The sequence below is a fragment of the Carcharodon carcharias genome, chromosome 20 (assembly GCF_017639515.1).
Source record: "Carcharodon carcharias isolate sCarCar2 chromosome 20, sCarCar2.pri, whole genome shotgun sequence".
NCBI lineage: Eukaryota > Metazoa > Chordata > Chondrichthyes > Lamniformes > Lamnidae > Carcharodon > Carcharodon carcharias.
Window position 1 is genome coordinate 18,163,228 of NC_054486.1, and position 26,252 is coordinate 18,189,479.

The window sequence follows — 26,252 nt, forward strand, 5'->3', positions numbered from 1 at the left end:
TCAACAAAGAATTACAAAAATGTAAATACTTATTGATCCTGGTTCTGCTACATTAAAGGCAGTGTTAGTTGCCTCTCTCCATTGGTACTTCGTGGGTTTCATTGTTAGTCATAATAGGGCAGAAATTAACCCAAGCCATGGGGCCTTGCCCGCCAGTTAGCAGCCAGCAAGAGCCCCATATCACCTTATTTGGGGAAGACCTATTGTATTAAGTAACAGCAGGGGGCAGGCGGCCTTCCTCAGGATTGAAAGCTCCAGGGAATCCTGACCCCAAGAGCTGCCGGCCAGCTTCTCAGGCAGCACCACTGGGGGAGCAGTGATAGCTGCTGGCAATGCAGCCACCAGAGGCCCAGGTTCAGCAAGGGGCCCAGGCCCACAGGTGACAGAAGGCAGGATGGGGGTTGAGAGAGAAAGAGTGGACGCAAGGTCATGGGGATGGCTCTCAGCAGGCCCTCCCCTTCCCAAAGCCCAGTCCTTTGATCAGGTACTGGGTGCTTGACAATGAGAGATGCCACCACCCATACCTCACCCTCCCCCAGCCACCACCACCTCTCCCTGTATCCCCCAGCCCCAAACTTCAAACTCACCTCAGGCAGGACATTAAATTCTGCCCATGTAGTGGAGATCCCAAAGACATTTAGAGCAATCTCAATTCAGGTTAGGTTGGAACTCTGCAGGTGAGAGAACACATTACAGAAAGAGGCACAGTCCCAAATAAAAACAGCTTGGTAAATCATTGATATACAATGTGGGAATCAGCAATGACTAATGTCCTGTTCAGCCAAGGCAAAAATGTAAGTGAATAAAACATGTGTTTATGCCATTCTAAGCACTTTTCTGTTTTGGCTCAATGTGTATGAAGCTCCTGGGCAGTGAAGTGTGATAAGCAAATTAACTTAATTACAAGCTCAAAATAAGCTAACGTAGGATTGGATCACTATGTACCCACTTCCATATATTCCACTTGAAATTTAACACCTCAACAGAGAAAATTATTTATAGCTCAAGTGGAAGTGGATCCAGTTCCTGCCAATTCTAGATGCATACAATACACCAGAGAATAATTTGCAAGGCTAGGGCCAGGAAAGTCAAGGCAAGAGTAAGTTCTCAGAGAAAAACCATACCTTCTACACTATTAAAAATTCTGAGAATGTGGACATCACTGGCAAGGCTCATTCTTAGCTGCCCTTGAGAAGATGGTGGTGAGGCTTCCTACTGATTCATTACAATCCATTTGCTGAAAGTGCTCTCATAGTGCTGTTTGGTAGGCAGTTCCAGGATTTTGACCTAGAGATGTTGAAGGATTCAGGATAGTGTGTGATGTGGAGTGGAACTTGGAGGTGGGTTGTGTTCCCATGTGGCTAATGCCCTCATCTTTCCAGATTTTGCCAGTGCTGTTGAAGAACCCCTGGCAAGCTTTTGCTGTCTATTTTGTAAATCGTACACAATGCAGCCATTGAATTAAGGTGGCGGGTAGCCTGCTGATCAAGCGTACTGCATTGTCCTGAATCATGTTAAGCTTCTTGAGTGGTGTTTTAGCTTTATCCATCCAGATGAATGAAGGACATTTTGTCATTCTCCATGACTTGTGTTTGTTTTTGTGGAGAGATTTTGGGGAGTCAGGAAGCAATACATTCATTTCAGAATACCCAGCCTCTAACCTACTGTGGCAAGAAACTACATTTATGCGGTTGGTCCAGTTGAGTTCCTGGTCACTGTGATTTCCAGGATGTTGATAGTGTCGGTGCTGTTAATGCAAAAGATGTCGTTGGTATGTGAATAGATTCTCTCTGATGGAGGACTGCACCGAATTTATAGCACCATTTGGCCCAACCAACCTATAGTCTACACAAGCTTTCTCCCACCCTATTTGCTTCTTCTCACCCTCTCAACATATCTAATTCTTTCTTCATCATGTACTTATTTAGCTTCCCTTCTTGTTGGAAAGGGGCATTTCCTGACAGGTGTGCAACACAACTGTTACTTATCACTTATCAACTCAAGCCTGAATATTTTCCAGGTCTTGCTTCATGTGAACATGAAGAGGATGATTTTCTGCAGGTACTTTAGGTGGCTGAGCTGGAGTTTTAGCCTTTGTTTAGCACAAGATATGCCTTGGTAAAGCAGTTATGCTAGGACAATGGGTGAAAAATACCTCAGCCTTGTCTTTTGCACTCCCTTCCTGGGCCCCACTGTTTAGCTCTCCATTGTAGAGAATCGATTGTTGTTTGGCTAGAGCCAAATTGACTGCCATAGGGCTCAAAGTCTGTGCAGCTATTATTAATTCAGCCAGAACGGCCTCAGGGCACTTCAGATGACTTGACCTTTCCACCTTACGATGGTGGACAGAGAAAGACTCTGCTGAACAGTTGTTCTTGAAGGCACTGGTTGCCCTCCCTAACTACCTCACCTATGTAATTTGGTATAAGATCTACAACTTACTCCCGGGAAAAACAGGAGTCTAGCCCCAACACACTTCCACTGTTGAGGTCCAGGAAACTAAAGGCCAAAGATTTCAGTCCCACTTTAAAGCCACCAGATATCTGCATTTTCCAATTGCCATAGATTATATAATTTTTCCTAATCTCTGACAAACTTTGGTGTTGTAGAGAGTAAACACAGCACCTGAATATCGATCTTTCCAATTAGACTATTTTAATATTACAAAATAAGCCTTGAGAAATGCAAATTAATGTTCGATATTTCCTTCACTGATTTTTTTGAAATAATCATTTGCTGCTGTAATTGCACCAGAATTAAAGCATTTCTCTCAATATATTTAGGTAAATCATTGATTGATAAAGGAGCCCAGTATGTTCACTGGGCAAGAATTTAAAAAAAACCTCATAGCAGTTAGCAACAGGTGAAGAATCCAACATAAAACCTTGCCCCTAGTCATTCTGAATTTCCCAATAGGGAAAGAAGCTTATAATTATTGATAAAGTGAACACTTCCTTACAGATTCTTCTTTTTTTTGGGATTTAGGCAAATCAGTGGTAGATGAAGGAGCCCAGTACATTCATGGGGCAAGCATGAAGAACTCTATCTATCGACTGGCCAAAGAGCATGGCCTTCTGCAGCAAGCATACAATATGTCAGGTGCTAAATGGTCAGGATTCACCAACAGACAGAAGCAACTTGATCCTGACTTCTGTGAAGAAATGGAGAATCTAGCTACTTTTCTGCAGAGGACAGCTCACCTCCAATCTCAAGAATAGGGATACACACAAATGAAAAGCCTTGGGCATGTCTACTTGGAAGAAATAAAGGAGCTCATCACAAACTGGACTGATGACTCTCCTAATCTCAGGAGCCAAAAGCTTGGTTCACTTAATATGATAATGAAGGACCAATGTGTATCTTTTTCATCACAAGACCTCAATGATGTGTCTCTGCAGGAGATAAATGAATATGAATTTGTTGAAGGTGATGACCTCAATTCTCCACGGTTAGTAATAAATCAGTCAACCATCTCTTGTTGTCTTGCAATTTGGTACTCTTACTAGATTGAATAGGCCTTGTGGCACAGTGGATAACAGCCCTGCCTCTGAGCCAGAAGCTCTGTGTTTGAGTCCAACCTCAGGACTTGATGGCCAAGGAAGATGAATTCATAACACAGCCAAACAGATCGATTATCAACCTGAAAATCCTTCCAACACACACCAATAGCAGGCGGGAAGAGTGGAAGAGATTCCTGGTCAGCAGTGCAATGGAAAGAACATTGGTGCCTCTACCATAACTATGCATAACTCGAGACTATAATGGGCATGTGAAAGTACAAATTGCCATAGCAACTCAGACTCCCTGAGTGTAATACGCCACCACCACAGGGTTAAATTAAGCAATGCCAAGGGGTATTCATAGATGATTAAGATACAATTCTGCAAAATCGATTAGCTTCATTAAGGTTTAAAATGTACTTCCAACGTTCAGTAGCCTTAGCCAAAGTTTTAGGGGGAGGACGGTGAGAGATGAAGGAACATCCAACAAAAATGAAGTGAAGGCAAACCCAATGTGCACCTCCAAAATAAATTTTGTGGGCAAGTGATGAAACACTGCAACACTAAAGCCCCTGCCTGATGGCTGGATGAAAGGAGGGTTGCCCAGTTTGAATCCAAGGGCATTCTCCCCAAAAGTATGCCATTGTAGTATCACTGGAAGGAGGTGATGGCGATGGTCAATGCCATGTACTCTTCCAGAGAATAGCTATAGGAGAAAATAGCCCTTTTAAAGAAATTGAGCAAAGTAAAATAACCTAATAAGGCTGTGTTTCATGTAAAATGCCCAAGACTGCATACCACAAAATATTACATAGCAACACGTCCCACATTAAGCCTCACCCATAGTAACCCCAACCTCACCATCCCCCCACATTACCTTGCTGCCCTCATACATGGCAACACTTCAGCAGAGCATGCATCCAAACTGCAATTTAAAATTGAATATCTTGGCACATTCACATCTTTAGCTTCAGCTATCAAATCACTGTAACACAGCACAGCTGCATGAGGCATAGTCACTTACTGATAGCTAGAATGGCCTAAGGGATGGGGAAATATCCATTGCCCTGTACAAATAGCATAATGCATAAGAGAACAGATTCAGACTAGTTGAGAAGTAACAAACTATTATTAAGGGAGTCTTAACAATGGCACTTAGAAAATCATTGTATGAACAGACAAAGTCAACATTGTTTAATGAAAGGGAAATTGTGTTTGACAAATTTATTAGAGTTTTTTGAAGATGTAACTGGAAGGGTAGATAAAGGTGAACCAATAGTTGCAAAATAGCCGGACTTCCTTTTGATAAGGCATCATACAAAAGGTTAATAGGCAAGATAAGGCTCATGGAGTTGGGAGTAATATATTAACATGGTTAGTGGATGATTAATGGATAGGAAGCAAAGAGTAAGCATAAATGGAGCACTTTCAAGTTGGCAGACAGTTACTAGTTGAGTGCCACAAGGATCACTGCTGGGGTTTCAGCTATTTACAATCTATATTATTGACTTGGACAAAGAGGTGGAGAGTAATGTAGCTAAGTTTGCTGATGATGCAAAGCTACGTGGGAATGTAAGCTGTGAGAAGGGACACAGAGGGGCTGCAAAGAGATAAGGACAGTAAGTAGACAACAAGATGGCAGATGGAGTACAATTTGGGTGAAGTGTGAGGTTATTCACTTTGTTTATAAGCATAGAAAAGCTGAGTATTTTTGAAAGGCATAAAACTTGTAAATATTGATATCCAGAGAGGCTTGTTTATGCTTGTACAAGGAATACAGAAAGTTTGCATGCAGGAGCAGCAAGTAATTAGGAAGGCAATTGGCATGTTGGCCTTTATTACAAGGCAATTGGGGTACAGGAATAACAAAGTCTTACCACAGTTGTAAAAGGCTTTGGTGTGCAGTTTTGTTCTCCATATCCAAGGAAGGATATACTTGCCCTGGAGGCAGTATAGTGAAAATTCAATAGATTGGTCCTTGTGATGAGAGGGCTGTCCTATGATGAGAGGCTGAGTAAATTAGGTCTATATTCTCTGGAGTTCAGAAGAATGAGAGGTTATCTCATTGAAACTTTCAAGATTATGAAGGGGTTTAACAGGATAGACACTGAGAGGTTGTTTCCCCGGGCTGGGGAACCTAAAACATGGGAGCACAGTCTCAGGATGAGGGGCCAATCAATAAGGACAAAAAGAGGAGAAATTTCTTCACTCCAAGAATTCTGAATCCTTGAAATTCTCTACCCCAAAGAGTTATGGATGCTCCATTGTTCAATGTATTTAAGGCTGGGATAGACAGATTTTTGGTCTCTCAGGAAAGCAAAGGATATAGGAAGTGGCTGGGAAAGTGAAGTTGAAGTTCAAAATCAGCCAATATCACATTGAATTGTGCAGCAGGCTTGATTCAAGTGTTCTTATGTTCTTGTGAATTGTGGACTCCCCTGGAGAAGGCAGCTCTAAATATTTAACTATTTAGATGCTTGGAAGATGAATTTGCTCTGTGATATTCCACACTGCATAAAGTATGAGAATAGAGTGTAACTGATCAGAAGCCAGATTTTTGGTGACATAAGCAGAAGGATAGAAAACTGCAGTCAAATTTATTTTATGATAATATTCAATGTATAAGGCTCATCATATTCAATTTTATTCACCATTTTGTGGGGCATATGATGCTTAATTAGTCCTTTCATAGTTAGTAAGTATTATCACGGGCAAAATTTTGCCCTTGGCGTGCGGGATCGGTGGGGGGTGTGGGGGTTTGGGGGGGGTGGTGGGGGGTCAGGAAACCGACCGCTGCCCGCAATTGACAGCACACCGCGATTTCATGCTGGCGAGCTAATTAAGGTCCACCCAGTGTGATACATGAGCGGCAGCGCTGAGCACTGCCTGTGCGGGCGGGGTGAGGCTTAGCATGAACTTCGCGCATGTGCATGAGAGAGTGCTGAACAATCTCCCTGAGGCATGGAACTCCATAGGGAGATGAAGAAGATATTGAATAAATTAATAAAGAACAGAAAAATGTCACAAACATGTCCCCTCATGTGATTCTTTCACACGAGCAGGGCCATGTTTTTAATTCAAGTGTAAAATTTTTATTTGCTTTAGGAAACCTCATCCCACCTGTGGATGAGGTTTCCTAAAAAGTTCAAAGCCTGCTTGGCCTTTTCGTCTGCCCGCCAACCGCAAGGTTGGATGGGCAGCATAAATTTGAATTTAATTAAGTTTTTAATGGCCTTAATAGACCTTTTAATTGTCAGCGGGTGTGCTCCCCGCCTCTCTCACCCCCCCTCCTTGGGGCCTGCTAGCCAGGCACTGCCAATACCCTGGGCTCACCATCAGTCCAGTTTCCATAATCTCAGGTTCTGCCTGTACTCCCAACAGTGCCCACTGCTTGAACCTGGCACTGCTGGGATTACAATCAGATTTAAGCAGCTCTCTAAGGTGGGACTGTCACCTTCTATCTTGCATAAACTTCAGCTCACCTCAGGCTCTGCTGCATATATCTCATCCTGCACCAATACTATCCAGCCATCACCTCTGTGCTCATTGGCTATAAGGGCTTCTAGTCCCCCAATGCATCAGATATTAAATTCCTATCTTCATGATTAAATTCCTTCCCCTCTCTGTCATCTCCTACAGTCCTCTCCTCCTTTAAGATGGTGCTTAAAACCCCTCCCATTAACCAAGCCTATAGCCACCCCTCCTAATATCTCCTTCTTTGACTGGTGTCAGATGTTTGTTCTGATTACGCTTCTGTGAAGCACCTTGGAACATTTTTCTATATTTAAGGCACCATATAGATGCAAGTTGTTGTTGTAGTGTATTAAGTTTCTTAAATATAATCAACAAAATATTTTTAAAAAATGTTTATCTCACTAAAGAGGGATGAAATGTGGAAACATTTTTTTAAAATTCATTTATGGGATGCAGGATATGAGTCCCAACCTTTCCATCTATCCTCATAACTACAGTTCTTTATCGCTGGGATCATTCTTGTGAATCTCCTCTGTACTCTCTCCAAGGCCTTCACATCCTTCCTCAAGTATGGCGTCCAGAACTGGAAACAGTACTCCAGACGAGGCCTAACTAGTGTCTTATACAAGTTCAACATGACCTCCTTACTCTTGTACTCAATGCCCCAATTAATAAAGCCGAAGATACTATATGTTTTATTAATTGCTATCTCAACATGCCCTGCAATCTTCAATGACCTATGTACATAAACATCGAGGTCCCTCTGTTCCAGCATCTCCTTTAGAGGCTGTCACTTTATTTTATACTGTCTCACATATTTTTCCTGTCAAAACAAATCACCTCACACTTCTCTGCATTGAACTTCATCTGCCACTTGTCTGCCCAATCCACCAACATGTCTATATCCTTTTGAAGTTCAGGACTATCCCCATTACAGTTGACAACATTTCCAATCTTCATATTTGCAAATTTTGAAATCATGCCCTGCATACCACAATCTAGGTCATTAATAAATATCAGGAAAAGCAAGGGTCTCAACATTGACCCCTGAGGAACTCCACTACAAACCTTCCTCCAATCTTAAAACAACCATTTAACACTACTCTCTGTTTCCTGTCATGCAGCCATTTTTTTATCCAAGTGCCTACTTCCCTTTTATTTCATGACCTAGAATTTTACTCACAGGCCTGTTGCGTGGCATTGTATCAAATGACCTTTGAAAATCCAAATACACCACATCAACAGCATTGCCCTTATTAACCTTCTCTGTTACCTCCTCAAAAAACTCCAGCAAGTTAGTTAAACACGGCTTCCCCTTAATGAATCCATGCTGGCTTTCCATCGTTATCCTGCACTTATCTAAGTGACTATTGATTTTCTCCCATCCAATAGTTTCCCAAAGTTTCCCTATCACTAAGGTCAAACTGACTGGTCTGTAGTTGCCAGTTTTACCCTTGCATCCCTTTTTGAACAAGAGTATACCATTCACAATTCTCCAGTCCTCTGGCACCTCTCCTGTGTCAAGGAAGACTGGAAGATTATCACTAATGCCTCTGCAATTTCCACTCTCACTTCCCTCAGTATCCTTGGATACATATCATCCGGTCCTGGTATGCATTCATCCATTCATATTTGATCCACTTGGGCCAACTTATTCCTCAGTATCAGGTCTATTTTAAGTAAAGGTAGCCTTTCCAGCACCTCCTTCCTCTTGATTGTAAGTTCTTCTAGTGTACCAGTTACCTCCTCTCTCACCTTGGCCTGGGTAGCACATTCTTCCTTTGTAAAGACAGATACAATGTATTCATTCAATACCTCCTCTATTTCTCCAGACTCCACACACAAGTTCCATTTTTTGTCCCCAAAATCAGCCCTATTCTTTCTTTTACCACCCTTTTATTATTTACATGCTTATAGAAGACCTTGGGATTCCCTTTTATGTTCGCTGCCAGGCTCTTTTCATGCCCTCTCCTTGTTTTTTTTTATTAATTACTTCAATTCCCCATACTGGTCCTTCTACAGCCTGATTCTCCATTATATTTTCTACCTGACGTCTGTCTTCTTCCTTTTCATCTTTACCTCTATCTCTCTCGTCATTTAGGGCACTCTGGATTTATTTATCCTAACTTTCTCCTTCAAGCGAATATACCTTGACATTTTTCTTTGAAGGTAGTCTATTGTTCAGCCACTGTCTTTTCTGCCAACATTTCATTCCAACTCACTCAACTCAATTGCATTCTCATCCCATCGAAGTTGGCTTTCCCCCAATTAATTATCCCTGCTCTGGATTGTTCCCTGTCCTTTTCCATGATTAACCTAAACCTTATGATACAATGGTCACTGTCCCCTAGAGGCTCTCCCATTCATATTTGATCCGCTTGGGCCAACTTATTCCTCAGTATCAGGTCCAAAAGTGAATGTCCTCTTGGACTGGAAACAAACTGCTGCAGAAAATTATCTTGAACACATTCCAGGAACTCTCGCCCCTCTTGTCCCTTTATAGTATTCTTATCCCAGTCTATATTTGGATAATTGATGCCCCCATTATGATTATAATTCTTGCACCTCTCTGTAATTTCTTTGCAAATCCCTTCCACTAGTTGGTGTTCTATATGCTTACCTCTGCTAGTTTTTCTCCTCTGCACTCTGAATAACCCCTAAGGTTCCCATCCCCCTGCGAACCTAGTTTAAACCCTACTCAACAGCACTAGCAAACCTCCCTGCAAGGACATTAGTCCCAGTCCTGTTAAGGTGTAACCGGTCCTTCTTGTACAGGTCCCACCTGTCCCAGAACCAGTCTCAATGCCTCAGAAATCTAAAGCTCTCCCTCCTACTCCATTTCTCCAGCCATGTGTTGAACTGCTCAATCTTCCTATTCTTATGCTCACTAGCATGCTGCACTGGGAGTAATCCTGAAATTACTGATCTTGAGGTCCTGCTTTTTAATTCCCTTCCTAACTCCATAAAATCTGCTTTCAGGACCTCATCCCTTTTCCTATCTATGTCATTGGTCCCAATATGGATCATGACCTCCACCAGCTTGCCATCCCCCAAAAGAATGTCCTGCAGCTGCCCTATGACATCCTTGACCCTAGCACCAGGGAGGTAACATACCAACCTGGAGTCCCGTCTACGGCCACAGAAACGTCTGTCTGCTCCTGTAACTATGGAATCCCCTACCACTATAGCTCTTCCACTCTTCCTCCTCCCATCCTGTGCCGCTGAGCCACCCGTGGTGCTGTGAACTTGGGTGTTGCTACAGTCTTCTGAGGAACCATCTCGCTCAACATTATCCAAAATGGAAATGCAGTTAGAGAGTGTGATAGCCTCAGGGAATTCCTGCACTATCTGCCTGTTCCTCTTAGATACTCTGGTAGCCAACCATTCCCTCTCTGCCTGTGTACCCCTTAACTGCGGTGTAGCCACATCTCTAAACGTGCTATCCACGTAATCCTCAGCCTGCTGATGCACCCCAGTCACTCCAGCCACAGTTCAAGTTCCACAACCTGGAGCTCAAGTTTCTGCAGCTAGTGACATCTCTTGCAGATGTAGTCATCGAGGGCACTTTGTGCCTGCATGATTTCCCACATCCTGCAAGATGCACATTCCACATAGCCAAGCTGCACTGACATACCTTAAACTTTATATAAAGTGTTTACTCACCTGTGACTCAACTATCATCTCCTCCTCTCCCTCTTGTACCTCTCTGGGAAGTCCTGCAGCTCTCTCCCTCTCACGTTCTTTTATCTCCTGGGGTCCTCTCTAGTTACCTATGATTTCACATTTGATTTTCTCTAATTCGGGTCGGTCCACTGAAACCCACCACCAGTGCCACAGCTATCTACTTTTGACTTCCTGGCTCCTCTCATGCTTTTTAATTACGTGTTAATTAATTTAACTATTTTTCTTCATTTACTTTATAATTAACAAATCCTGCTACTCAGGATAAGCTTACAAGTATTTATAAACTGTACTGATGCTAATAAACCATACAATTACAAATAAATGACCACAATGAAAGAAAATCAAGCAAAGGCAATGGTACTCAACAGCCAATCATCTACTTGCACCCCTGTGATGTTACACCTTGATTTTTGTTTTAGAATGTGGAAACTGGTTAGAGGTCAGCCCCACCTGTTACCACTGGCTCTCAGAATGAACTGCTCCTCCCTCCTTTGCTCTCTCTTCATGCTTTCAGTCCCCACTGTTCCTGTCGACTTTCAGAATGAACTCCCACTCCCTCTTTTGCTCTCTCTCCATGCTTTCAGCCGCTGCTGTTCTCGACGAAACCCAGAGTGAACTCCCGCCCCAAAAGTCAGGAAGCGTGCAGCCGCTCCGATTCAGTGACATCCCTGGAACACCTTCTGGACACTGTGGGAGGCCCACCACAAAGTTCTCTACACCCGTTCTGACCGCAGGAGGCCCATTGGTCTCACCACTCTGGCTTTGGAGGCAGTGTCAGAGGTGGTCAGTGCCAATGCTGCACACAAGAAGTCGGCCATCCAGTGCATAAAATGGATGAATGATCTCATCCGTGCCGCCAGGTTAAGGCAACCATCTCATCACTCTACTCACACACTCACAAGGCCATCACACATGTGTGTGAAACCAAATCTTGGCCTTCTCGCCATATTGTTGTTTCCCCCGCCCCCTCCCTCCTGATGCCCGCTGCCAACAAGGCCAGAAAATTCCAGCCAAAGATGTAGTTTGTGGCTGTCTGAAGCATGACCTATAAATAAGGTAAAGAGCTGGTTGCTTCGTAACACTTTGCAATTCTAATTTTTTTTCCATTTGATAGAAGGGAAGAGAATTATTATAGGTAGAGAATGTAAAAGATTTGAGTTTGTTCACTAGGCTATCTGAAAGAAGAAGCTGAGGTATTTTTTCATCCAAACCTTACAGAGGAGAAATTACACGCAATTGAACACATGGGCTTTGGTACAACAAATAAGATTTACCTGGAGTATGAGGTGCCATTTTGGGAGAATGCAGAACATTGGATTAGATTACTGTGGGAGGACGAAATTCCATTTTCTGGTCTGGAACCAAACCTAGCTGAGTGGTGGTGACGCTTTTATTCTTTTGATGTGTTACACCCAGCAGAAAGGTATTGACCAGCAAAGGAACAATTGAACATGTGATAAACATCTATATAAATACTGGCTCTGAACCTTTTGCTCTCTATATGGTGCTTTTGACATATTAAGCCTCCTAAAGAGGAGGACAGGTGAAGAATAGCCTCAAACATCGAGGAGAAAAATCCACACATGATACCAAAATCAAGATAAGAGAAGCAGAGAGAAGGATGAGAGGTGGTGGGTTTGTCATTGAGGACCTTGGGATTATCCTTACCTTCCCAGAGGCTTTCTTCATGGAGAGGGAGTTATTGCTTAAGATGACTGGCCAGAGCTGACAGTGAAGAACCAGTCCAGCCATGTGCAACATGCAGTCAAATGCAGTCAAGTCTGCAGGCGGCAGATGTTAAAATGTAGAGGTAGGAATTGTACCTCTGCAAATCATGCAAGTGTAGACCAAGGGACTTGGATGGCAATTTTTTATTTTAAAAGCAAGGGAGTTGCTGCTGCTCCTGACCCATTCAACAGCATTTTAAGAGTTGAGGGCCTGAGCACAGGATGTTGGGACTTGAGGGGCTTTGCAGTAGGAAACTGAGGAGGTATTTCTTTTTGGGGGGGACATGAATATGAGGGTACTGGGACTTCAGGAGAGCAGGTGATGTGAATAAAAACAGAAAGTGCTGGCAGCATTTCTGGAGGCAGAAACAGAGTTAATATTTTGAGTGCATTATGACTCCTCTTCTTAACCCCAAAGAAGAAGAGAATGTTAAGGAGAACAAAGAAGGATAGATTGGAAATTCACAATAGAAACTACATTTAATATCAACCCATCTTGAAAATGATACTGAATCACAATAGAAATTGGTGATTTCTGTCTGTTAGTCATGATATGCAATGGAGGACTATTGAGGAGATGGAATTAGGTCAGTTAGAACTCAATCCTTAATAATTATAAGTCTGTCTTTGGCAATTATGGAGATGTCTGACAATTATTATTTATTTGCTAGGTAAGGGTTGTGACTGAAGCTTTGATCTGTTTGGTAGGTATGGGCACATCCTTTTGGGCTGGAGCTCAGGGAGAGAAGCAGAGTTTACGGAAACACTCAGTGAAGAGGAACTAGCATCAAACATCACCAGGATTCTAAGGCAATTCACTGGTAAGAATTCTTAGGATAAGTCCACTGATTCTGTGCTCACAGAACTAAGCTGTTTGTGAAGACAATTAGGGACAAGAATAATATTATAACACTGTAGCATTGAAACACACACACACACACACACACACACACACACACACACACACACACACACACAGGCACTCTCTTGTTCTCAATGTCAAACATGGTCTTGATACTGCCAAGGTCTCTATCTCTGATTGGGCTTCTGGCAATCATTTCTTTATCTCTCTTACATGCTCTCTGCTCCAATCTGAATTGTCTGCACTGTCATTTTCACCATGGACAAAATTACCCTCAACTGCCTTTCCCTCCGCCAGTCACAACAACATTGATACTTCAGTTGATCTGCTCCACAAATGTCTTTTGTCCACTGTCAATACCCTTGTTCACCCCACCACATCCTTAGCCTGGCCTTAAACATGATGAGCAACTGACCTGGCTATCCATTACCAGAGTAGCTGAAGCACCTCAAGCTTTACTGTCACTCCTTTTCCATTGCCATATCTTGTTACTAGTCCAGTAACACCCCAAGAAGCAGAAATAACTCCAGACTCCTCTTCTGACCTTCCTCACTTCAAAAATGAAATGTGATAAAATCATAAGTTGCTTCAAGTCCACCATAGAAAGTCACCCACAAAGCTGCTTCTATCTCCCTTTTCTTTCATCCCAAATTCCAGTCCTTTATATGGACTTATAGTAGAGCTCTCATCTATTTTCATGCACACCAGCTTCCTCCCTTTCTGCCCCTGCTGTTGATACATCGATTTGGTCCATGATGCATAACACCAGTTTTTGATTTCGCTTGTTCATGAGATGTGGCTGTCACTGGCAAGGCCAGTATCTATGCCCATCTCTAAATGATCTTGAGAAGGTGGTGGTGAGCCACCTTCTTAAACACTGCAGTCCACGTGGTGTGGGTAAACCCAAAATGCTGTCAGGAAGGGAGTTCCACAATTTTGGCCCAAGGATCCTGTTATCCTGCCCCATCTCAACTCCTCATCCTCTTTACCCCTTCAGTCATAAGCTCACCAACATTATCAGCTTGTCTCGATTTGGCCCTATCCCTATCCTCTGCAAAGCTGCCATTATTAGCCCTATTAAAAAAATCTCTGGCCCTCTCTGTCTACTAATCTTTCGTTCCTTTAAAAAGTGTAGCAATATATTGCTACATTTAAGTATTGGTCCCAATTTTCCCATTAGAAAGTCTTCAAAGCAGTTTCCACCAATCCCTGCCTGGGTACTGTCTCTGCCTTTTCCTTTATACCCAACTGCTCAAGGTAATTTATTTTGCTAATCAGACTAAAATGCTTAGATTGTCCTGCAAATGGAAAGTTGTGGAACTATAGCTGATGAAATTGTACCCCTTTGTATGCTGCATGGTACAACCTCCCTGGCATTATAATAAAGAACATTCAACAAATTGCCACCAGCATCTCCAAAGAAGACATGCTGCTGTTAAAAAAATATGTCCCCTAACAGATTAAAAACACTTCTTATATTGCATTCTGATCTTTCGTGAAGATCTTTTTTAATATTTTGGGGAATAGGGTGGTATTCTATAAAGAAGGCTGAGTGTGTGTGTGTGTGTGTGTGTGTACACACACGCGTGATTGGTAATTAAACTGGGGGAAGAATAGTAAAGATAGCTTGTCTGTCGGGACTTAGAGCTGAAAGGTAAAGGGGCTAGATGCATGCATTTGTAATGAGAGGCTATGGTGAAGTTGGAATTACAAGTAAATAAGTTGGGTTTTAAAATTTCATTAGGTGATAGGTAAGGCCTTGACTTTTCAGCTGCTGAATTTCAAAGGGTTTTTAAGGGACTTTTACAACTTACAAATCTTTCATAAGTAAACAAAGGAAGGTTATTAAATTTTATTTGACCCGAAAGTGGAGGCAATAGGAAGACATGAAAGGTTTTTAAATTTTGGAAAAGTTGAGTTCAAAGAGGTGCTTAGGACAATGGAGTCTACAATGAAAGGGAAAAAGGTATTGAAGCCAGATGTTTAATTGAGTTGAGGTGGCTGTGTCGAGGAGATGTCCTGAGACCAGCTCTGTGCTGAGAAAAGTTGTCAATTTGAAGCAACCATCCAATTTCAAGCCAGAAAAGTCCTTAACTTCCTTTGGATTTCCACAACAGAATTGAAGGGAGTGAGAAGTCATGTTACTGGATTTTTATGGTTAAAAATCTATAAGGGAATTGTTGCCAAGTAGTTTACTTGTGTGTTCTGACCAAGTGGGCTTTTTGGGGAATGTTTTTTTAAAACTGTTTCAACTGTGTCATTTTAATGTTATGTGTTTAAGTTTTTCTTCTTGTTAATAAATCTTTTAATTTTAAAATCCTGTAAGTGTTACTGGGATTCTATGCTTCTGGGATCAGTAGGTTTCCCATCATTTTCAAACTACCAAAAAAAAGACAAGTTTCCCTCTGGGATTTGGCTTGCTCAGCAAATGACATTGGCTCAGTTATAACAGTTTTGAATATAAAATACTCCCCCTAGACTTTCTTTATATATGTACATATTGTGATTGCCTACACATTGTATATTGTATCAAATGTCCATATCCCTAACATATTTTTTAAATTGTTATTTATAAACATTATTTAATCTAATGAGATTAATGAAAAATTTAAAAATTACATTTGGAGCTGACAATTATTTTGTGTAATAAAGCATGAGATTTTTGTTAAATCTCATGTCATTGCAGGAAACCATCCCATTCTCTACTTTTATCAACTTTTATTATAAAATATTTAGTAGCTGGATAAACTTCCACCTCTGTTATTAGTTTATAATGACCCCTGGTTTTGTTTCTAGGGAAACCTGTGCCATGGCCAAAAAATGTTTTTGTAACAAAATGTTTCAGTAACCCTCACACCCAGGGCTCCTACTCCTTTATATCCATCAGTTCAACTGGAGATATGATTGACACACTGGCTGAACCCTTACCACAGGAAGGAGGGAATGTACATCTTAGCAAGGTAACTGAAAGCAACCAGTATAATAATATTCTGTATCAAATGATAGGCTACATGCCCCAGGGAGGTAGCATTCCCATTTTGTAAAGGGGGCAAGTCAAATTCAGTCTTGCGAATAAATATTTTAATGCTACCATTAGGACCGGAACTGTTCTTGAGGTCAATTTTGATAAGGTAAATGCTTCTAAGTTTTATTATTAACTGCAATACATTTAACTGGACCATCCAATACATACCATATTTCAGTGGCAAGGTTTAAATCACAGGAAGGCTGGGATGGGGTTGAGTGCATACTTTGCAATGTTCAGTTTCTGCCCCAAATCATATGTGCTTGAGCAGTCTGAAAACAACAGGATAGCAGCAGAGATTCCCTGCGGCAATATGTTTGTCCCTAGGGATGCTGGTGCAATATGTGACTTGGACATAAAATGGTTATGGTTTAATGCCCTCAATAAACTATGCCTAATGAACTAGTTAACTAAATTACACTAAAGTCGCAGTCTGCAGTATTTCATACTGTTGTTAACTCATTTAAATAAACAGATTAATGACTCACCAAAATACTGTAGATAGGAATTTAATGAATGGTTTTTAATGAAACAAGTTTTTCATTGTTCATCAAATAAGGAAAATTTTGGCATTAGATTTTATACCATTTTAGAAAAACAAGGTAAGTGTGATTCAAAAATTGGCTTTTGCAAGTTGGAGCTAAAAAAAAAAGTTTCTCTCACTGGGAATATCCTTGGGATTTTCACAATCAGATGTGTGATTTAGGGAGATGATTGGCAGAACATTGAATAAGTGTTAAATCTTTTCTTTTGCAGATCAGAAATGGACATAAGTATTTTTTTAACCTATTCAACCTAGAAAATTAGGAACATGTGAACAGAAGTAGACCATTCGGCCCCTCAAACTTAGATTCAATTAGATTATGACTGATCCGTTAATTAACTCCATCTGCCCACTTTTGGGATTTGGACTCTATACTAAACCCCAGAGTAAGACAATTCTTGTTGGGGAATAACCTCATTGAAAAAAAAGATGATACTAATTTAGAATGTAAACCAACAAAATTTATTGAACAACAAAGATTAATACTTAACATTCCACGATACACTGTCTTTCTCATGGATCCCAGGACATCTGGGGCCTTTTCTTATTGGTTCCTTGAGCCTGGTCTCTTGCATCATGATGTCCTTCAAGGTTCTAACTTAGTCAATTTAACACTAAGATACATGTAAAACCCCTTTGCAGCTTTAAGCCTTCAACTCTAATTTCCCAATCTACCTTAGCTGCTATAGATGCATGTTTCACAGCTGCTGCTTAGTGCTCTCCCTCTCTCTTTATTTCTTTCAAGCTGAAAGTAGCATCCTGACAAAGACTGTTCACCTTTCCTTAAGGCAATTGTTTTAGCCCTAATACTGGATTCTAATACTGAACTGGATTCCTTACAGAAAACCCCAAAACTGGAGACAATTACAGCAACCCTAGCCTATGACAATTTAGTCACCTTTGGATTCTTACAGAAATCCCTAACCTCTCTTCTGGATTCTTACGACAATTCCTAGCCCATGATAATTATGTATCGACTGGCAATCTCTCTGGCAAGTGCTAACTTCTCTGCAAATTCCCTACTTCCTAAATTTCTCTTCTGATAAGAGTCCTCTGTATCCTCTAACAAGTATCCTCTGACAAATGCTATCCCATGACAAATGCAAAGTCCCCTGGCAAATGTCATATTTTAATGCCCTGTTTTTTGCAGGCAGCTTTTGCAACAAACAGCTCAAGTTGTGCACTTGCGTCAACACCACTAATAACTTCTACCCAAATATTTGCAACTCTTGACCATTGGGAAAAATGTTCATGGCTTCCCTACAACACTCTAACCTTAGCTTATATCTATAAGTCCTATACCCTACATTTATAATTCTTGACCAATGGGAAGAGTGCTCAGGACTTCAGCTACAACAAACTGACCTTAACTTGTACCCTTTACTTACAATTCTAGCCCTCAGGCCAGTCAGTATCCCAGTTTTTGCTTCTGTCTACTGCTAATGCTAGACTCACTGGAGCCAGAATGTGAAAATGTATCCCACTCTAACCTCAGTTCGCTCCTATGTTTTATCCTCCTTAAAGCTGCATTACACCATTTTAGCACTTAAAAAGATGCCATCTTAAAGACTTCTTAACAATATGCCAATAATACAAATAAATTAATACTTTCCTTCACCAAGTTTATGCACAGTATTAATTACACAAATGTGTCAATGAGATAAAGTCTAACACCACATTAGTTCTGTAGCTCTTAATACCCTGGCCTAATTAAAATCTATCTATTTCAGTTTTCAAATTTTCAATTGGCTCCCATCCTCACCAGCTCTTTGGGGGAAAGAGTTCCAAATTTCCACTAACAATTTATCTGTGGAATTCAGGCAAAAGTTGATTTTTGAAAGCTTCTAATAATATTCACTTCCAAAATTACTATTACAATGCTTGGATAAAATAAATAAGATTTTTCTCAAATGGAGGATAACTCTAGATCCCCAAGACATTGTGAAGAAGTTTTGTATTGCTTTTAGTGAAAAGTAACAACAGAAAAATCTTCCTGCACCTTAACCCAATGATAGCGTGTTTGACTCTGTCAACAGATTATGTGTTCACTGTCCACTCTAGAGATGTGCACACAAAATCTAGGCTGGCATACCAGTGCAGTATTGAGGGAATGTCGCACTGTTTGAAGTGTCATTTTTTTTGGATGAGACGTCCCATCTATCCTTTTAGGTGGACATAAAAGATCTCATGGTACAATTAAAAAAAAAGCAAGAGACTTCTCCCTGTAGCCTTGGCCAATGTTTGCCCTTCAACCAACAAGGATTTTCTGATGAGGAGAAGCTGAGTAGGTTGGGCCTTTACTCACTGGAGTTCAGAAGAATGAGAGGTGACCTTATTGAAACATATAAGATTCTTAGAGGGCTTGACAGGGTAGATGCTGAAAGGTTGTTTCCCCTTGTGGGAGAGTCTAGGACCAGAAGGCATAATCTCAGAGTAAGGGGTCGCCCATTTAAGACAGAGATGAGGAGGAATTTCATCTCTCAGAGGTTAGTGAACCTGCGGAATTCTTTACTGTAAAGGGCTGTAGGGACTGGGTCATTAAGTATATTCAAGGCTGAGATAAGCAGATTTTTAATCAGTAAGGGAATTAAGGGTTATGGGGGAAAGGCAGGAAAGTGAATGGTGGAGCAGATTCGATGGGCTGAATGGCCTACTTCTGCTCCTGTGTCTTATGGGGCAGAATTTTTCCGTCGGTGAGCTGTGGGTGGGGCCTGCTCACCAACACAAAAATGATGAGGGATGACGTCAGGGGGAATCTCCAACATCATCCCGGCCCATTTAAATATTCAGGAAGGCGGGGACACTGCGCGATCAGCTGTCCACCTGCCGACCTATCAGTGGCCAATTGAAGCCATTGACAGGATAATTAAATGAATTAGCGACCCTGCCTGTCCAACCTTAAGGCTGGTGGGCAGGCCAGGAGCCCCAGCGGGCTTCTGATAAAACATGACACCTCATCCACTGTTGGGATGAGGTTTCTTGTCGGTTTTAAAAAACTTTTAATAAAGTTTCTGTGATAATTATTTACATGTCCCATTTCGTGTGACATTGTCACATGAGGGGGACATGTTAATAATTTTTTTATTTTTCTATTTTTAAACATTCAAACACTATCAGCGATCTCCCTGAGGCTGCACTTAGTCTCAGAGAGATGTGCGCTCTTCCGTGCGCATGCATGAAAGAGTGCACTCTGGTAGTTAGGGAATCCACACCACCCCCCCCCCCCAACCGCCCACACAGGAAGTGCATAGCGCTTCCCTCCGGGCGGCCCGCTGGGCAGACCTTAATTTGGCCGCCCACTTAAAATGGCGGCGGGGCCCGTTTCGGCAGCGGCAATCGGCTACTCGCCCACCATCAAGCCGGTGGGGCCTGCCTGCCCAACAAGGGCAAAATTCTACCCATGGTCTTATCGCTAAAACAGATTATCTGGCAAAGCATTTCACTGCTGTATGTGAGAACTTGCTGTATGCAAATTTGCTGCCAAGTTTCCTCCAATACAAGAGTGACTACTCTCCAAAAATACTGCATTGGCTTTAAAGCATATTGAGTTTGTGAAAGATGCTATATAAATGTGAGTTCTTTCTTTCTTTGGTGAGGGATCATTTTGCTCGCTTAAGAACTGTTTTCCCTGTGCACTCCCCCGCAGATTACTATAATCATTTCCCTCTGATTCCAGATGTTGCAGATTTTGTTTGCTGAGGAAACAACACATCAGAGCTACAACAGCACCACCCACGGAGCACTGGTGTCTGGGTGGAGGGAGGCAGATCGACTGATTAATCATTATTCCACCAGTGAGGAACAACATCTTCAAACTAAAGAAGTGATTTAAATGTATCCATGCAGTAACAAGTCAGAATATTTGTTACTTCATTCATTAATATATCAAAATATGTTAACTTTTTGTCACTTCCATTTTAAGTTGGACCAGCTCTCCAGTAGAAGGACAAATCAATTTGATCCAAGCTTTTATCAGTGTGGCTGAAGAAAAGTGATTTTTGCATTAAACCAAAAGCTTGTCAAATGTTTTGGCCACTTATTCTCCTTGGAACAATTGAAAACCATTCAGGTAAGATTGTTCTTTCACACGTTGCTCAATGGATCATGTATTCTAACCAAAGAGAAATGGTCTGCAGACCCTGACAAGAGTGTAAGCTACTAAGTGGACTCTAACACCAACAGTAACATGTCAACAAACAAACATTGGTTTGTGCGAATATTTCTGTGTGTATCTCCGACAGTCTGTAAGTTGTTTAGAGCACACTCAGTTCAAGTGAACAACAATTAATTTTAGTGAGGAAAAGTTCAGACAAACCTTGCTAGCACAGAACATCCATTACTGTATAGTTCATTTAGTTTTTGTCCAGGTTCATCACATCTGCTATGAATGAAGTTCACTGTAGTGTAAAAAGTGTTATAATTATGCTCAGTAATCAATCATCAGTAATCAGTCAGCAAACAACCATCATCTGATACATAGTTAGAAAAATCAAACATATTTGATGTTGTATTCTAAGCTGGGAATACTATGTAAATGATAGAATCTTTTGGTGCTATAACTTTCATAATGATCATGCTTCAAAGATGTTAACTATAACATTGTGTGTGACATGTCCAAGACTGCATTGATTATTACACATCAGCCTTGTGCTTATTGCTGTTGATATTAATTCCCAAGATATAACTATGCCTATAGCCACAATGCTTTAATACACTGCCATCTCATTAATCTTTTGGTGTTTTATCCCTTCCCTCTCCTCTTCTTTGATTACTGGAGGTTCTGGTTCTTTCATTCACTGGCACTGAGTAGGTTTAAACTGAAACAGATCCCCTGATTCAAACCTGAAGTTGGATCTATTAACCTGTTGCTACAGACAGGAGAGAGCGGCAAAGCTGAGCTCTTTTATTCTCTCGTCGTTTGTCCATAGGCAGAGGTGTTTTTGTTTTTAAAAATGGGCTGTGGCGCTTATTCCAAAAACTCTTTGGCTGGGATTTTTCTGGGAAATCAGAAAAGTGCGAAAGCAGGCAGGGAAATCGGCAATGTTGATGGCACCCTGCACCTGTGGTAATCTGGAAATCTCAGCAAATCCCACCATTCTTGCTTCCTGGCTTGCCTGATCTCTGTCAAAGTTGACAAGGTTGTGCGCCTTGGCAAAAGTGAAGCCCGTGACCTCCTGGATATATTTGTGAGTGGAGGCTGCACAGGTCCCCAGTGGAGCCCTGGAAGGAGCCACTACCATAGAAATTAAGTGTGGTGGTCATCTTTACTGTCACCGATAGTGGATACCCTCCAAGTCCTCGTGGTGCCAAATCCTGCAGAAGGTGGCATATCTAAGTGACCAGTTCCTTTGACATGCGCAATCATTGGCGCCATTGTTTCTTGCTCATCTACAGGTAGCACATGCACCATCTATAGACCTTGGGATAGTGATGCGCCTATGAACAACGGCTCTGTGGAGTTCATCCTCTGCATGCGGAGGATGCCCTGCTACCCCTCGGTCTTCAGGGTTCTGCTCCTCCCTTTGGCAAGCCAGTGCTTCTGTCGCATCCTTCTCCGTCTTCTGTCTTCTATAAGCAGTGAAGCAGACTGCGAGATCACCAGGTTCCATCTTCATGATGGCCTCTTCACTGCAATATCAAAGAGAGAGTCATGAGGGTCAGCAATTGTCTCCTAAGGACTATTCTTGGTCAAGTCATTGCCTGCAGCTGCCTCTCAAGGTCCCTTAACGCATGCCGATGAGTCCTGGCCACCACATGGATGCCTAGTGTTTAGTGCACATGATGGTTGACCAAAACCCCACCCACCACCGCTCCACAGCACATGACTGAGTTGCGACATCTTCAGCCACTTGACTGCATCCTGAACTCTCATCTCAGGCGCAAGCATTGTCCTAACCCACACTCCAAGCTTTGCTGTTTGCTTGGACAATGAAGATGAATTTTCAATGTCTACTTAAGCATAATGCAAGGGATTAGGAACACACCCCTCCTTCAGTGTTCTATGGCCACCTTTCCCAAGGGGATCCTCAAGCTGGCGCAGGTGCCCAATGGCTCTGCAGTACTATAGCACTCATTCGATTTTGAAGTCTACGCGCAAATGGTTAAAAGAGGAGCAACCATTGGCACTTTCAGGAATTAGTGCTGCTTGAGTGGGCACAATTGCTTGACTAGCCTGACCCCAAGCATATCAATTGAGCTCAAGCCAAATGGTCTCAGCTGCAGAAGGCTGCTCATCTTTGACATGTTTTTTCATTTGCCTGGCCGTTTCCATCCCACCACCCTCCCCGCCACCCCGGAATACGTTATTATACAACCATCAGTCGGTGCTGCCATGACCCCACCCTTGCACTGTTGCCCTAGCCCCAGAACCACAAGCCAGCCACAAAGAAGCTGCTGTGGAGACTTGCCAGTGACCACCCCCCACCCCCCCCACCCCCCACCCCGCCCACCACACCCACCCCCCACTTTGTTGCATTGAGATCCTTGCAAGCGCTGTACTAAGTTGTGTGCACTCACCTCCGATCTCCCCCCGAATTTCAGGTCACCAGGTGCATGCCTTTTAAAGGCAGTTGTAAATCAAGCCATTCTAAAATCACACCAAAGTGGGATTTACCCCATTTGACATGGGAGGGTGATTCCGGCACAATAATGAGATGCAAATTTATTAAAGTTAAGTTTCCAACGTTGGATGGTGGGAAACGTGGCCCGCCAATGACAGGGGAGGGGACAGTTGCGTCCTGGGTTTACGTTGCCGGCAAACATGACTAGGGCCGTTCCACAAGATTTTCTGATCATGCCACAGTCAGGCGCAGAAAACCCTGGCCTTTGATTGTGTAGTCAATTTTTTTAAATGGCTTGCAGCAAACTCTCTTCCGACTAAATCAGAAGTTTAGTTTATTCATAAATTCAAACCCAGGGAATGATCGCAATTCCTCACACGTGCGCACACATGCATGCACACACACATACACATACATGTATATACATATATCTACATACAGTAAGGGGGATAGAAAAGAGGGGATTTTACCAGAATGAATACCTTAGCAGTAAAAAGAATTGTCGAAATAGATGTCAGTTCATGTGATTTCCAGTGTCCAGAAAGTCCAAATCGAGATGGGGGGTTCCCTCACAGTAAAGGTCCAATTCAGGTAGGTTCCTGGCTGAAGGCAAAAGTGCAGGATTTCTTTAAAGATGATGGCAGTGCCATGAGGTGAAGTTTTTATTCTGTGCCTTGGTCTGCTAGGCAGGCAATGACCAGTGGTTTCCAGATAAGCAAGATTCAAAGAAACTCAGACTTGTAGCAGGTTGATCAGCTTGGAGTCCTGTCTTTTGATGTTTGCAGGTTGGAGTTAAATCATCAAACTGCCTTGTGAGGCTAGAAATGTAAAATTATAAGCTGTCAAAGGCTAGAAGCTTGGTTATGTATGTTGCACATTAATGAGTTAACTGTAGCTTAAGAAGCAGTTTCTGTGCTTCTGGCCAAAATCCATTGTGGATAGATGGTGGTGTTTCTGCCTCTGCAGGTATAATGAATTTTGATGGCTCTCCCTTTGTTATAGTCCAAGATACATGGGAGACAAATTGTCTGCTGCTCCTTTGGTTTTGTGGATTATAATGTGTTCTTACAATGAGGTGTCAGACTCCACAAGGATAAGGGTGGAACTCTTTTGTCCTTGTAAATGCTTTTGGAAATTTCCATAACAGTGAATCATGTAGCATCATATTTTGGTCAGCAAAGTCCATTTTTAAGTGAGCAGAAAAAAAAGTTTGATTTACATAATAAATATGTATTAGGGACATGTTACTGTGCACAAAGTTCTACCTCTCTCAACTTCAGAAATGCAGACCAGTGGTGGAAAACTTCAGTGATGCTGCAAAGTGTGAATTATGTCATTGTATTTTCTCTTTCTCAGGCACTATGGATACCAACATACTGGTCACCCTAAAATATGACTTGCTGTTAAAGCTGCCCTCTTCATTGGACTGTGGTTCAGGGATCACTGATTCTGTAGCTTCTAAAATAGACGAGCCTCCCTGTTTGTCCAGGAGGTTCTTTCATAGCCCGCCCGTATGATGGCGAGGTTTCACCACTGAAAAGCTTCCCCATCTGCATGATCGCATGTGTCTCTCGCGCACACTGCTGGCACTTTAAATTTTAATTAGAATCACATGGGAACCAGCAAAAAGCAAGAGACCATGAGTGGCGCACACTTCGCATTCTGCCATCAGGAATGGCGCACCATGGTTAAAATTCCATCCGTGGTGTGCCAAATGGGTACAGGTTCAATGCATAAAGGATTCAGTCTGCTTATGAGTACTGTGAGTCTGCCTATTAACATCAAGGAGAGACTCTGCCTTGTAAAACTTATGACAATGTAACACTCCCTAAGCTTATATCCTCCAACGTCTGGTATGGAACCTGAAGTTCACAATGTTCTGGCCCAGAGTCAAGTGAGACCAAATAAATCATACTGATACCTTAAGGACTGCTGTAAGATGAGGAAGCACTTTGTGTAAAGGACAAAGTTATAAAGAAATAAGCCAAGTTCCATTTACACACAATTGCTCGGCAATAGAATGTGAAAACATTTGTGCAAAAAGTGATGTGGTGACTGTTGCAAAAGACTGGTGTTAAGTCTGATTATTTTTTAAACCTCAACTAAGGTTTGGGAGTGTAAACATTTTGTTACTCATTAGTTTCTCAATGACATCTGATTTGCAGTGTTCTATTACTTTGGGCAGTAAAGCACATGAGTTGGACACCACCTTTGGCTAGTTATCAACTTATGGATGTTCGGGCAAAAGTACTTTAACAGAAGTTAAGGGGATGGAGCTAAAGTATTCTGAGGAGAATCCTATGGGAGGATACGACTGATCTGAGAAGATCTGCCTTATGCTGCAATCCATTTTTCAGGTCAATAAGTACAATTGAAGGTATGTAAGATATTCCAAAATAGACAGACACTGACGCTTAATTGCCAATAGTGAACTCCAACAGGCGGGTAGAATTCGGCAGCAAACTGGCTGCTATAGGGAGACTGCCATATAAACACAAACTCCATGAGAAATGAGAGAATCAATTCAAAAACTGATTACAGAGTGCAGCTGAACAACTTTCCAAGTATATGCTAGTTTTGGAGGAAGTTTGCATCATTGCACATCAGGAAATTTTGACTGGCAAACAATTAATGCTATATTTTTGTATTTCCATTTGCTACTTCATGTAATTGCAAAGGTCTTTCAACAAGATTAATTTTGCCCAAAGGTGGTTTAAGATTGTGCAAAGAGCAGTTCTTATGCTGAGATTTCCCAATTTTGTACTATTCTACCTGGTCTGGTAACAGATCCAAGAGAGATTTTAACTGTACCTTCTTGGTGGTCAAGTTTTCACTTTTCACTGGACAGTTGGGTTTAAATTTCAATCATCTATTTG

The 26,252-nt window shown here is 41.9% G+C and overlaps 1 protein-coding gene across 1 annotated transcript; it reads left to right on the forward strand.

The window, feature by feature from the left end:
- The first annotated feature begins 3,230 nt into the window (after positions 1-3,230).
- Positions 3,231-20,648, forward strand: LOC121292289 (peroxisomal N(1)-acetyl-spermine/spermidine oxidase-like). The gene is made up of 4 exons (XM_041214139.1): positions 3,231-3,448; positions 13,094-13,206; positions 16,044-16,192; positions 20,493-20,648. The coding sequence occupies exons 1-4, from the start codon at positions 3,231-3,233 to the stop codon at positions 20,646-20,648; spliced, it is 636 nt and encodes a 211-aa protein (XP_041070073.1).
- The last annotated feature ends 5,604 nt before the right edge of the window (positions 20,649-26,252 follow it).